Source organism: Sander vitreus, chromosome 15 (assembly GCF_031162955.1).
Source record: "Sander vitreus isolate 19-12246 chromosome 15, sanVit1, whole genome shotgun sequence".
Lineage (NCBI taxonomy): Eukaryota > Metazoa > Chordata > Actinopteri > Perciformes > Percidae > Sander > Sander vitreus.
In genome coordinates this window covers 4485335-4498959 of record NC_135869.1, presented here as the reverse complement: position 1 = coordinate 4498959, position 13625 = coordinate 4485335, and the positions used below count along the sequence as shown (strand labels likewise).

The following is a 13625-nucleotide window of genomic DNA, read 5'->3' as shown; positions in this document are numbered from 1 at the left end:
TTGGTTGGGATTATCTGGCTTGATACAGTGAATTCTACACACATACTCATACATTTTTCTGCAGCTACAAAATCAGCTCTGTCGATAATGCACCTATACGTTTGTCTTAAACCACTTTGGCTTACTTTAATACTTTAAAGTTCATATATCTGCATGTAAAGTCCTAGTGATGAGCATAGTATAACTGTCTGAAATGAAATGATTCAAAACCTTAATATTTAGAGTCAATGTTCAAAACGCATCAATAAACACAAGGAGAGTTTGCCTATGGAAATATTGCCGGAACAAGACACGATTCGATTAGTTTGCACATTTCAGACTAATCGAATCAATCAGACGCTTTTCCTGACGTCCGATAAAGCATTGATCACTCTGAATAATAAACCATACACGACGGATCATCTACCATCAACAATGAACCTGACATTCAGTAAGTTCAGTAAGTGCTTGCCCTTCTCGGCATGTAGAACTCAGCATCACCGGTAGGGGACAGCATTGTACCGATCATGTGAACGACCAGACCGGAAAACAACTAGCTAGCTAGGCAGAGCGGAGCGGAGGCAGGCTGAGGAAAGATGGCAGCCGCGGCAGTGGCTGAGTTTCAGAGAGCACAGTCTCTCCTTGGAACAGACCGGAATGCCTCTATCGATATCTTACATTCTATAGGTAAATATGATTGCCACAATACGGCACTAGAAAGAAAATAATCATACGCTAAGACACCGAAGCTATACACCCCTCCATCAAACCTGAAGCAGTTGAGTTAGCCAGCTAGCAGCTAAGCTAAGTTAGCTAGCCCAGTGCTGGCCGTCTCTTTTTTTCTCGTTGCTTGCACAGTGAGTCAGCAGCAGTGGGCTAGCCGGCTAGCAACGTACCGGCTAACTTATCACACAAGCTAACGTTATCTACCCCGGCTTATTAATTTGACAGTAACTTGTGTGTCTGCTGGCTAGTTGACGCTAGCGTGCAGCCAGCGTAGTTAGCAGCTATTCCTCGTCTTGTCAGATGTCAGGCCGACATGGAAATTGATGTGAAACTGAATTGACTCTGTTAACACCACCTACTTTGTCACAGACTCTAGTGTATGCTTATGTGCCATATGCTGATTTGTGTTGCTTATTAGAGCATAGTAATGTAGCTAGCTGTCATTATTGTTTAATTTGACATCTCCGATATTTCAGTTTTGCGCGACATTCACCCCCAACCTATCCATGATATGAAGTGACTCAATACTGGTCTCTAGATACAGAAGCATAGGAGTGTAACATCAGCATTTTTCACTGTTTGTATATCACGGTGATTGATATTAATACGGATCAGATTACATCATCGTGTGTGTGTGTGTGTGTGTGTGTGTGTGTGTGTGTGTGTGTGTGTTGTAGTGAAGCGGGACATCCAGGAGAGTGATGAGGAGGCGGTGCGTGTTAAAGAGCAGAGCATCCTGGAGCTGGGTGGGCTGCTGGCCAAGACAGGACAGGCTGCAGGTAATGCAACAGAACATGACGTCTATATCCTGTTTGATTTGTGCGCACACACACAAAGCTGTATCACTAGTGTTTTCCAACCCCACTCAATCAACATCAACACCAGACCGGCTTGTGAATGTTTACATTTTACTAGCCACTCAATAGATTACCTTTGTTTTTTTGGGGGGCTGGTGAGTGAAGCAAATCAACCAGCCACTTGCATGTCTTACCAGCATTTGGCTGGTAGACGGTGCTATTTTTGAAGTTGAACCCTGGAGATAACGTAGTACCAGACCAAAAGTGTTTTTCAAAGGGCAGCTCTGAGGAATTTGTTCTTTAGTCTAGGTGTAGATATGATCCCCTGTCAGCAAACCTGCTGTAAGATGTCAAAGGATCTTCTTTGGATCTTTCTGCCTTTTAAAAAGAAAAAGAAAAAAGGAAGGTTGTAGCTGGTGAAGGTTTACACATCCTGTGGGAAGCCTGAGTGGCCTTCGAGTGAAAGGTTTGTTCCTGCCACACATTTGGACCGGTGGAAGTGCTGAAATTCTTTTTCTTTTTAGATTATTTTTTGGGCTTTTCCGCCTTTTAATGGATAGGACAGCTAGGTGAGAGAGGGGGAAGACATGCAGGAAATCGCCACAGGTCGGACTCGAACCCTGGACCTCTGCGTCGAGGCATAAGCCTCTCAGTATATGTGCGCCTGCTCTACCCACTTGATCCAACCCGGCCACGCGAAGCGCTGCAATTCTTTGCAGTAGAACAGAAAGAAAGTACGACATTCAACAATTTGAGTGGCACTATGAAGTTCTCGGCTGTGTCCAAAATCACTCCCTGTTTACAAACGGGATTCAATCGGGACCCCGAACTTTTCCCTAAATAACTAGAGAGCGGCCTGTAATGTTCTTTACTCTTACACTAACTTTTTGTTTCAGTTGGGTAACAATTTGGAATTAGGAGTGTGTTCGTTTCAAATGTTCTAGTCAGAGTGTTTTGCAACTCTTTTTAATAATCTGATTTACCCAGATAAAATGTTTGCATTCACCAGCCCTTTCAAGCTGTTTTCTATGTATACATACTTGTGTACAATACTTCTTTTCCTCCCACCCCTCTTTTCAGAGCTAGGGGGTCTGCTGAAATATGTACGCCCCTTCCTCAACTCCATCTCCAAGGCCAAGGCAGCCCGGCTGGTCCGCTCCCTGCTGGACATGTTCCTGGATATGGAAGCTGCAACAGGTCAGGAGGTAGAGCTCTGCCTGGAGTGCATAGAATGGGCCAAGGCTGAGAAGAGAACCTTCCTCAGGCAGGCACTAGAGGTGAGACGTGGTGCTGTTGCAGGGCTTTTTTTTTTTCCACACCCAGTGGTCTTTTTCAGGTTTGTTTGGGCAAGTAAGTGGCCTGAGCGTGTGGGTCTCTGAACTTCTCCAAACAAACATGTGATGTGGTTCATTGTTGTCCAGCAACCCAAACAGTTAGGCCACCTCACGATAAAGACGGATTTATAGCCTCTGCGGGGGCTTTACGCAGAGCTTTCGCCGTAGCCTGCGTTAGCGGCCTGAGGTTTATACTTATGCGCTGGTGTGTGCGTCGTTCTGGCGTATCTCTTTAACCCTTTGTGTTGTCCTCCCGCCCACTATGCAACGTTTTCTGCTGCTTTTCCCGAAGTTTTTGTAACTTTTCGTCTGCGCTTTTTTGACGTTTTTGTTGTTTTTCCCCCCGTTTTTTTAAAGAGATGATAGAATGATTATATAGGGTATTTCACACTGTTCCTTAAGGTCTCCTAATAGGGTATGTAACATTGGTTGGGCTGAAAAAGGCCCGGGTGCTATTGTATGGCCCTAATGCAACTCTGTGGAATGGCCCTTTTTGGAACTAGAGCTTTTCTTCCAAATATGGTATGCTCATGAATATTTAGATGAGCTGCGCGCTGATTGGTTGAGTGAAGCACATACACACACAGTGGAGACGAGACAGCAGGTCTCATATTTCAGACACTGCAATGTTATACACTGTCTGCTATTTCATTACTAAATTCACTTCTGAGACTTTTTTTATGCGAGAAATCAACTATGTGAAGCTCAAATATGGGCCGTTTTACGAAAATGTATGGCTAATTGCAAATTTAGTAAGACGGTGTCGGACTTCAGGAGCTCCACACAGTCTGACGAGACAGCGGCAGCCCGCGGCGCTCCATACCCAGGGCAAAGTCACCGCTTCTGGGTTACTGGACTACCAAATGCCGGCAGCCTGCGGTTAAAAAGTCTCCGAAGTGAATTTAGTAATGAAATAGCAGACGAACAATGTATACAATTTCTGAGATCTGCGCGACCTATTCAGAAGACTAGCTGATCTCAGGTCAGTGGTGTATGTATATTTTGGGGCGTGACAAAGATAGAGACTAGAGCCAAATAAGGTAGAGCCACCGAGTTGACGTCAGCTTCCAGCTTTGTTGAGATTCGCCCGTGTTCAGAGGCAGTTTCAAAATGTGAGATTTGCAGAGGATAGGGGTATCAATGGGACTTTGAGCTTCTATGTATGTCCTATTTTACTCACCGAACTGTCGTTATTCAACTATGACAAGGTAACCTCGGTTTCTATCACCCCTTTTAAGCTTTTTCCGTCATTTTTGTCACCTTTTTCAACCTTCTTATATCAATTATTTTTCAAATGCTATCAAATTGAATAAAACACCCAAATTCAAAGAAATAAGTGAACTGATCATTTATTTTACTTGTAAAGAGCATTGTATGGAACCATCCACGTTATTTTTATTTTTTTTTGACGTTTTGGTTGATAGAAAACCCAAATTTCTGATGTAGAAGCTTTTAGAAAATGTGTCAAATTTGACCAGAGGACAACAGGGGGGTTAAGAGAATAGCAGGGCCGGCATGCCTGTGCGTATGCGTGGGAAGTGTGTAGTACAGCGAGTGGGGGGGGGGGGGGGGGATTAGTTTGGAGTGAGTACTGACTCTGGAGGCGCAGAGGGAGAAACAAAGTGTCTCCCCTGAGCTTTCTGACCACGGAGGGAAATCTGTAGCAGGAAAAGTTAACCCTCTCCTTGATTTCATGTTGTTTATGGAGAAATCAAGGAAGAAATGAGTCGGGGGGGGGGCAATGTGACGCTACCAAGCCACGGCCGAGCGGACCAATCGCAGCTGTTGCGATCTGCGTCGCCGCGACGTGCAGTTTCATTTTTTGAGAGGTGCCCGTCAGGCCAATGCGTACGGACCGTATTTCCACGTACGTACGTACGTACGTACGTACGTACCTACGTACGTAAATTGGCCTTTAGAATCGACTTGTTTGGCGGCTGTACGGTTTAGGCTGCATTGACGCCGCCGTAGGCGATTCTAAAGGCCAATTTATTCTCTTGCGATTAGAAGCCGCCGTAGGTACCTACGTACGTACCTACGGCGGCTTCTAATCGCAAGAGAATAAATTGGCCTTTAGAATCGACTTGTTTGGCGGCTGTACGGTTTAGGCTGCATTGACGCCGGACAGTCTGGCGATAACACAGGTCTTCCCGTTCATTTTGAATAGGGGTAGTGTGTTTACGCTAAGGCCGAAATTTGAATATGCATCCAGATATAGAGTATATCCATACGAATATACGTATATAAAACAGCTGCACAGAATGAATCTCCATGGTAACATATGTGCCTCTGCTTTCATGGAACCGAGTCACGGTTAACTGCTGCCACGATAACTGGAAAATCCTGGCTTAATCCGCTATCTAGGCTTCGTGAAATAGCCCTCTGGGCCCTGAAATGGTGTTTTTTTTTTTTTTTTTCCCCCTTCTCTCTCCTCAGGCTCGCCTCATCTCACTGTATTTCGACACAAAATGCTACCAGGAGGCACTACAACTGGGTACGTGTTGTATCTCTTGGAATGGTTGTTATTAATGTCCTGGCTAATTTACGAAAAGAAAACCTTGTGTATGTGTAAAACTTTAAAACAAGGATGGAGAATGTTAGCCTGAGATGTTGTTTCTAACTCCTGTACTAACCCATTTCGGTGGGGGGGGGGGCATTTGACAGGTCATTTCTTATTATAATTAATTTTTCTAATAGGGGACGTTTTCCACCTATTTGGACCAAAAACTTACAGAAACATTAAGGGTTCAAAATCAACTTATTGTCCACCAGCCAAACGGCTAGTGAATGTTTACATTTTACCAGCCACTCAATACATTACCATTAGTTTTTTACCAGCATTTGGCTGGTTGATGGTGGTCATTTTGGGGCCCCTGGAAACATCGCGTTGCCTCTAAACCTCCTTCCTTCTCCAGGCACCCAGTTGCTGCATGAGCTGAAGAAGATGGACGACAAGGCCCTGCTGGTGGAGGTGCAGCTGCTGGAGAGTAAGACGTACCACGGGCTCAGCAACCTGGCCAAGGCCCGCGCCGCCCTCACCTCTGCCAGGACCACCGCCAACGCCATCTACTGCCCACCGAAACTACAAGCGGCTCTAGACATGCAGTCAGGTACGAAGCGGGACAAACACTTGACCACATCGCTGCTGCGAGGCATCGGTTTCTCAAGCTGCAGGGAGCTCTAGAATGCGCAGTACCAGTCAAACGTTTAGACACGCTTTCCCATTTGGGTGAATGAGAAAACGCGTGAGAACGTTTGACTGGTACTGCGTATACCGCTTATTAGGGGTGGAACGGTACACAGAAGTCACGGTTCGGTACGAGTTCGGTACAATGGAGGGAAAAGCCAAACAAAAATGCAGAAGGCAATGTTTTTTTTGTATTGTGCATGTCTCAGGCTGTACCACCTAGAGTCATATAGTCTCTCCCCTGAGCTAGCTGCAACAGCCTGACACGTGTAAAGTAAGATGTAAACAATAAGTACCCCACATCATCTCCAGACTCCATCTGGAACTTGTAAACAAAACAAGACGATCGGCGATTTAAAATTGCAAAATACAGCATCTCTTTTCTCTGCGAAGACGAACTAAATCACCTGATTAATGCAACGTTATCACGACGTCTCCCGGCCATTTTTCACCACAGAAAGCTGCTCCCTGCCTGGCTAAAGCTAACATAGTCAGCCTGAAGAAACAAGGGCGTCTGTCCCAACTAACGTTATGGTTCGGAGCCGCGACGCTGGAAAACGGAACCCCAAGTAGAGCGGTAGCCTGCCAATGGGAAGGTTGGTGGTTCGATCGCTGGCCCTGCAGTCCCATGTCGTGGCCAAGACACTGAACACGGAGTTGCCCCTGATGCTGCGCCATCGGAGTGTAAATGTGTGCGGCCACAGCGTGTGAATGTGTGTGAATGGTGCCTTTACTATGTTAAAGGGCTTTGAGAAGTCGTTAAGACTAGAAAAGCGCTATATAAATACAGTCCATTTACATCCATTTACACTTTTGTGGGCTGCACCACTCGCCATAGTGCTGCTACTATAGGCGGAGCTCGGCTACATAGGCAGAGCGTCAGAGCTAAGGCGGGGCCACAGATTAGGCGTCCCTAAAGAACCCGCGTATCTTAACAGTAGTTCTGCATTACATTAATTAATTTGCACACAAGTTTTAGTTATTTTTATACCGTGTATTCTCCGTGTACTAAATCCATGCACCGAACCGTGACGCCCGTACCATTTCGGTTCAATACGAATACATGTACCGTTCCACCCCTGTTGAACACATAACCCACATTTTATAGGTTAATGAAAACACGGTGGGTGAAGAAAACTGGAGTTGCTATTTTCTGTTGCAGTTAACCTGGCATTTACCTGTATGCGTGTTTGGTTGTTTCCAGGAATCACCCACGCAGCAGAGGAGAAGGACTGGAAGACGGCTTACTCCTACTTCTACGAGGCCTTTGAGGGCTACGACTCAATCGACAGCCCCCGGGCCATCACAGCCCTCAAATACATGCTGCTCTGCAAAATCATGCTCAATTTGTAAGTGGTATGCTACTCCGTATTGCCTAAATCCACTGGGAGAGAAGCCAGAACGGGTCCACGTGGTTTTTTTTGCCCTGCTGTGTCTGATTCATATTGTTTCTGTTTTCAGGCCAGAGGACGTCCAGGCCCTCATCAGTGGCAAGCTAGCTCTGCGGTACGCAGGCAGACAGGTATCACTCTTTCTTTCCTAAGAATTGGAATTCTAACGAATGGCCGATGGACCAGTCCGACAGGCAGGCTAGATTGAACACGTAGTTTGGACATACCACATGCATATGTGGACCGTTCATTCAGCGAGGGGCAGTCATTGAAAGTTATATTTAATTTGATTAGATGGATAGCTTTTGCTGAACTTTCTGTATTTATTCATTTACATATTTATGTGTGTTGTATGCACACACCCCATAACCTTTTGTTTCTATTCTTTTTTCTTTCTTTTTTTTCTACAGACAGATTCACTGAAATGTGTGGCACAAGCCAGCAAGAACCGGTCGCTGGCAGACTTTGAAAAGGTTTGTGTCTAGAGTTTGATGCTGAATGTGGGCTTATTAATGAACTAATTACTAATCACATGTTCCTGAACAACATTCTGACGGAAACTGCTCATTACACCGTCTGCCGTTCAGCACGTTTGATTTTCTTTTTTGGCTCATGCTTTTAGCCTCTAATTTGCGATTGTCCTGTCTCCCCCCCTCCAAAGGCACTAACAGAATACAAAGCAGAGCTGAGGGATGACCCCATCATCAGCACCCATCTGACCAAACTGTATGACAACCTGCTGGAGCAGAACCTCATCAGGGTCATCGAACCCTTCTCCAGGGTCCAGGTAAACTCCTGACTCTAACCCTAACCCAACAGCTGTCCGTATTCAACCACAGACCCAGAACCTTATCCAGGATATGGATAGGTCTTTGTCCAGTGCCTAAGCATTCCATCAGAACAGTTTTTGTCAGATTAAGAAAAAAATGTTTTTGTAGAAAACGGGCAGTACTCGGCAAAGTTAGACATCGAAAGAAATAATCGGCCTTCGGTAGTGAAACTCGTGCATTCCACACTGGTTTATGAAGACTAGACATACTGAAGACTGGCCCGTATTTACGTTTGTAGAGCCGATCTCTGTGGCAAAGTGCGCCTGGTGTAGCCTGTTTGATTGACAGTAGTTGATGCTAGTGCAGCGGCGTCTCCGCGAGTGGTCCGCGTAGGCTACATTACGTGTTCAGTGTGGCCTGCGTGTGGCTCGAATCACTAAAGTGAAGGTAGATCGCCCTCAGTTTTGTCATCTGCCAAAATGATGGATGGTCTTCAACCACTGATTTAATATGGTATTCATGAATTTACTTATTTATTTGGCATATTTTTTCCCAACAAGACATTTGAGACGTTGATAATTCAATCTGCCGGACAACTACACGTGACTAGAGCCCGACCGATGAAGGATTTTTAAGGCCGCTATCGATACAAATATTTGGTGATTTAAAAATATATATATATATATATATCGGCCGAGAGATATATAGATATAGATATATATCTATATATATAAAAATAAATAATCCAGAAATGCGTAACATAAACAGATTTCCCTAACATTAGTTATTTGTAGTTATTTATGAGTCCTCACTAAAATAATATGATGATGAAGTTTAAAAATAAACTTTTTTTGTTTTATTGTCTCAACAGAACAGAGGAACATCCAAATATATTAAAGTTCTGTTAAATAAAATGTATAAAAATACAAGCTTAAGATATGAAACTTCAAGTCCTTTGAACAAAAACACAATAACAACAAAAATAATCAAAGTGTTGTCAACGGTGACGTTGTAGAGCTCCCTCTGGTGGACAGACTATGCAACGCCAACACTCAGAACATGGTCAAAGGGTGTTTGGTCCGTTTTTTTTATTTTATTTTTTTTAATATTCATTTATCGGCCATCATAAATACCGATTAGTTTTGGAAAATGCCGATAATATCGTATGGTAGTGCTGTACACGTGGGCATATGTACACCCTGACTTACTAATAGACTTGTAGCATACTTATTGACATGTCTTTAATAATCATGTCTTTCTTTTGTCTAACAGATAGCACACATTTCCTCCCTCATCAAATTATCCAAGGTAAGATTTTGCTCCTCTTCATCAGTGTTCCCTTTTAGACTTATACACTCATTATATATTTAAGTAATCCTTTAGATTATTTACAATACCCGCAATCAGATTGTGTCTGCTTTGCAGGGAGACGTAGAGAGGAAGTTATCACAGATGATCCTGGACGAGAAGTTTCACGGTATGTGTATGCACCTCTTCTAGTACACGCCACACACTCAGTGGCTAAATATTAGCATTTCCTTGGTGTTTTGTGGTCAGATTTAAACTCACTGTATGTTGCAGTTGCTTTGTGCCATCAGAGTTCATAATGCTTTGTTTTGGGGTTTTTTTTACCAGGTGAAATGAACTGAACTAAATGAGTGAGTGCGCCTGTAGCTTTTTTACCGATTTTTTTTTTCCTCTTTCTGTTTACTTCCCTTTATCATCACCCCCCCCCCCCAAACCCTACCTGACAGGTATTTTGGACCAAGGTGAAGGTGTGCTGATTGTCTTCGAGGAGCCGGTGGTGGACAAGACATACGAGGCGGCCCTGGAGACCATTCAGAACATGAGCAAAGTGGTGGACGCGCTCTACAACAAAGCCAAGAAGCTAACATAAGGTCAGCCCCAGTAGAACTGGTCACGTTGATGCCATAAGCTGGTCCCAGGTTAGCGCAAACGTCCTGAAGCCCCAACATTTCAGACAAGAAACCACAACACCAGCACCGCAATGATGGTGGTGATGTTGTTGTTGTTGTCTTTTACTTGCACCGCTATAATATATATATATATATATATATATATATATATATATATATATATATATATATATATATATATATATATATTAGGGCTGTCAATTGATTAAAAAATGTAATCTAATTAATTACATACTCTGTGATTAATTAATCGAAATTAATCGCATACATAACGGTTCCTGAACCGATACTTTTTAAGAAAGTAAAAAAAGAAAAGGAAAAAAAAAGGGTACTCAACAACAGTTGGTTACATTAAAGAACGGCTTGTTTATTGCTAAGGCCATATGGTCAAAATTAAATGATTTAATAATAATGTATAACAATAACAACTTATTTCACTAGTAAATTGCTGTTGAACGACAAAAAACAACGACCAGATAGGGAAAGGACATTTACAATAACTTCAAATGCACCACGAGGCTGTAGTTTACCAGTTTCATTGAACGCCCCGTCTGTGTTGTTTCTCCGACGGCAGCTGCAGATTGTTACATACCGGTGTTGAATCCTCTACAGTAAAACACAGTCACACTTTACACCGTTTAGCGTTAGCTAGCATTAGCATAAGCATTAGTCAGCATTTTAACCCTGTTTAATCCAGCTACTAGCTAGCGGTAGGCTAACGTTAGCTGCTGTTGAGTATTGTGTTAACTAGCGTCACGTGCAGCGGTGTTTGTGTTTCCTGTAACGTCTGTTTCAGAGCAGCAGAGAGAAGCGCAGACATATCAGTGGCACCAGATTTTCGTCTGTATGCAAACGTCAATATGGAACGGATTAATTTTTTTAACGCGTTATTTTTTCTCAGATTAATTAATCGAAATTAACGCGTTATTTTGACAGCCCTAATAAATATATATATATATATATATATATATATACACACACACTAACAAAATGACATCCGTTGAGCTTTGAAAATTTCATATTTATCTCGGACGTCTGTTAGTTTTAAAATCCCTCACAGCTTGGCCCCGCTAAACTCTGCTCTGAGAACAGTAGCAGAATTACAAGGACTGTGTCGTTCCCTCGAGCCATAACATTTGTACAGTCGGCCTTCTCCATTAAAGGGTAACTACGTTTTTTTTACAACCTGGCAACCTAAATATAACTTAGGAGGCTGAGATACCTTTTGGTGTATTCCAACTGTCTTGTGCAGAGATGATGTAATGGATTACATAGTGAGCGTCACGTGGGTCTGGCATCTCCAGCCAACAATAATGGCGGCTCGTTCAGAATGCGATCTCGTATTTTACAAAAATAGTTCACCGAAACGTGTTTCTGAAAACATTTTAAGCGAGAGATAGGCCGTGCAGTTGCTGAATCTGTCTTCATTTCAGATCGACAAAGGTCAGTTTGAAAGATTTTCGTCAGATTTTGAGAGACTCTAGTCACGCTCATCCCGCTCGTCATTTCCGGGCTAGCGCTCCACCAATCAGATTGGTCATTGAGTCCGACTGCCCGCCTTCTGATTCAACATGTCAAATCGGCCAAAATGAAGGCCGACGGCCCCTCAGACTGACGACGGGACGGAACACACCGAACAGACTCGAGACACCGACCTCGCCAGACTGTCCGACGGCCGATTATCGGGTTGGTTGAAAAAGAACGTTGAAAAAAAGTGACAAAAATGTCGGGAAAAGCTTCAAAAACGTGGGGAAGAAAACACACAAAAATGTAGAAAAAAGTGACTAAAACATCGGTGGAAAAGCAACAAGTGTGTCGAAAAAGATGTCCGAAACGTTGGGGGGGGGGAAAGAAGAAGAAAAAGTTCAAATTTTGACCCAGAATAACAAAACGTTGCGTGGTCGACGGGAAGACAACGCAAGGGTTGAAAACGCTGACAATAAGGTCGATACAGAACTAGCCTCATCCTTTCAAACATTTGTTCCATCCTCACGGAATCGGTCTGAACCTGTCTTTGTCTCCCCCCCTCCTCAGAGAGAGGGAAACCATCGCTCCTCCTGTCAGGAGTGACGTGGGCCAGTCAGACCTTCTGCGTTGTTCACTCACTTCAACCCGGGAGGGAGGAGGACGACAAGGAGGGTACAAACAACCCAGCGAGCCAGTGAGCCAGCTGACCAACTAAAGACGACGGTCCTCCCTCAACTCCTCTGCTCTCCCCTTTCCCTCTGGCCTCTTCCTTCCAATCAGACTGGGGTTGATCTGACACAACGTGCTCCTCCCTGCGGACAAATTCAGGCACTGTGCCCCTCTTCTCTTTCCCCACCTGCTGGTTTCTACTGTAAGTAAAATTGGACAAGCCTCCCGTTTCTCTCTCTCTCTCCCCCCCCCCCCTGGTTCTCTCTGCGCTGGGGAATCAGGGAATCTTGTACAAATATCAATAAAGAATACATATACAGTACTTATACATACATGTATTATATTTAAAAAGACCTTTGACCCCCCACCTCCCCCCTCACCTGTTCCAACCTGACGGGTCTCACTCACTCACTCACTCACTCACTCACTCACTCACAAGGCATTCTGGGAATCGTGGACCAAGCTGGGAATTTGCTCTTCTATCCACTCGGGACCATGCCACAAGGAGAGGAGGACATTCATCAACACACTGGGGTCTCCTATACACCTGCCTTTCTCACCATCTTCTCCCCCCCCCCCCTGCATTCCCATTTCCTGTTTGTATATAACATTGCCAAGCGCCTCTGTTCATCCAGGCCCCTGATGTATTCACACTGTCTCCTTTTTTTCTTTTTTTTCTTTTTTTTTTATATAATGCGTGAGAACAGATTAAACCTCGCCGCTGAGAGCTCGGTCAGTCACACAAAGTGCTTTTGACGCTCGAGACGTGGCTGGAGAGGGAACTCTGGGATCTGAGGCGAGATGTTGGTTGTGCAGAAAAGGGGCGGGTTTCGCTGACGAAAATCAAGCTGTACATGTTTGGGAACTTAATTTTTGCAAGGACAATGAGGGTTTACCGTGTATGACATAGAGAAAGACAAATGCTAATAATAAAAAAAATGAAACCTGCAGGTTGTGTGGTTTAAGGATCCTGGAAGTGAAAATGTGTCGTAGGTTTTTTTCCTCACAATTCGCTTTTCTTTGATGCTTTTGTGTGCCTCATATGATTTATTATTTTTTTTTTTTCTGAAGCAATGTGCTTAAAATGATTTGAATTACCCTTCTATTCAGTTTCATACTTTAGACCAGTGATACTTCTGCAATCCCCACGGGCTATGTGGAAAGATGGTCAAGTAGCTTAAAGCGTAACTCTCGCCAAAATGCAACCTAGCGTGTTTTTGTGAATGTACCCGAGTCAAACTTTAGTTTAAAAGCATAATTAGAACGGAAGCGCCACTTTTAAGATTTACCGTATCTTCGTTTTTTTGGGTCAAATGGCCTTTTGAATGGGAGAGCTAGGGGCACTACAATGATACCATCAAAATCACT

The 13625-nt window shown here is 43.8% G+C and overlaps 1 protein-coding gene across 1 annotated transcript; it reads left to right on the top strand.

The window, feature by feature from the left end:
* The first annotated feature begins 531 nt into the window (after positions 1-531).
* LOC144530192 (26S proteasome non-ATPase regulatory subunit 11A) lies at positions 532-13356 on the top strand. Its single transcript, XM_078269666.1, has 13 exons — positions 532-666; positions 1383-1484; positions 2583-2779; positions 5273-5330; positions 5752-5946; positions 7228-7372; positions 7485-7545; positions 7825-7887; positions 8076-8201; positions 9457-9492; positions 9610-9661; positions 9939-10082; positions 12156-13356. Exons 1-12 carry the CDS (start codon positions 576-578, stop codon positions 10079-10081), a joined length of 1269 nt encoding a protein of 422 aa, XP_078125792.1. The 5' UTR covers positions 532-575; the 3' UTR covers position 10082; positions 12156-13356.
* Positions 13357-13625: the final 269 nt, after the last annotated feature.

Bases quoted from the DNA above. Each gene is read 5' to 3' on its own strand.
- LOC144530192 (XM_078269666.1), top strand. From the start codon at position 576: ATGGCAGCCGCGGCAGTGGCTGAGTTTCAGAGAGCACAGTCTCTCCTT. The intron at 1,485-2,582 runs GTAATGCAACAG...CCCTCTTTTCAG, and splicing joins CAAGACAGGACAGGCTGCAG to AGCTAGGGGGTCTGCTGAAA. The intron at 7,546-7,824 runs GTATCACTCTTT...TTTTTTCTACAG, and splicing joins TGCGGTACGCAGGCAGACAG to ACAGATTCACTGAAATGTGT.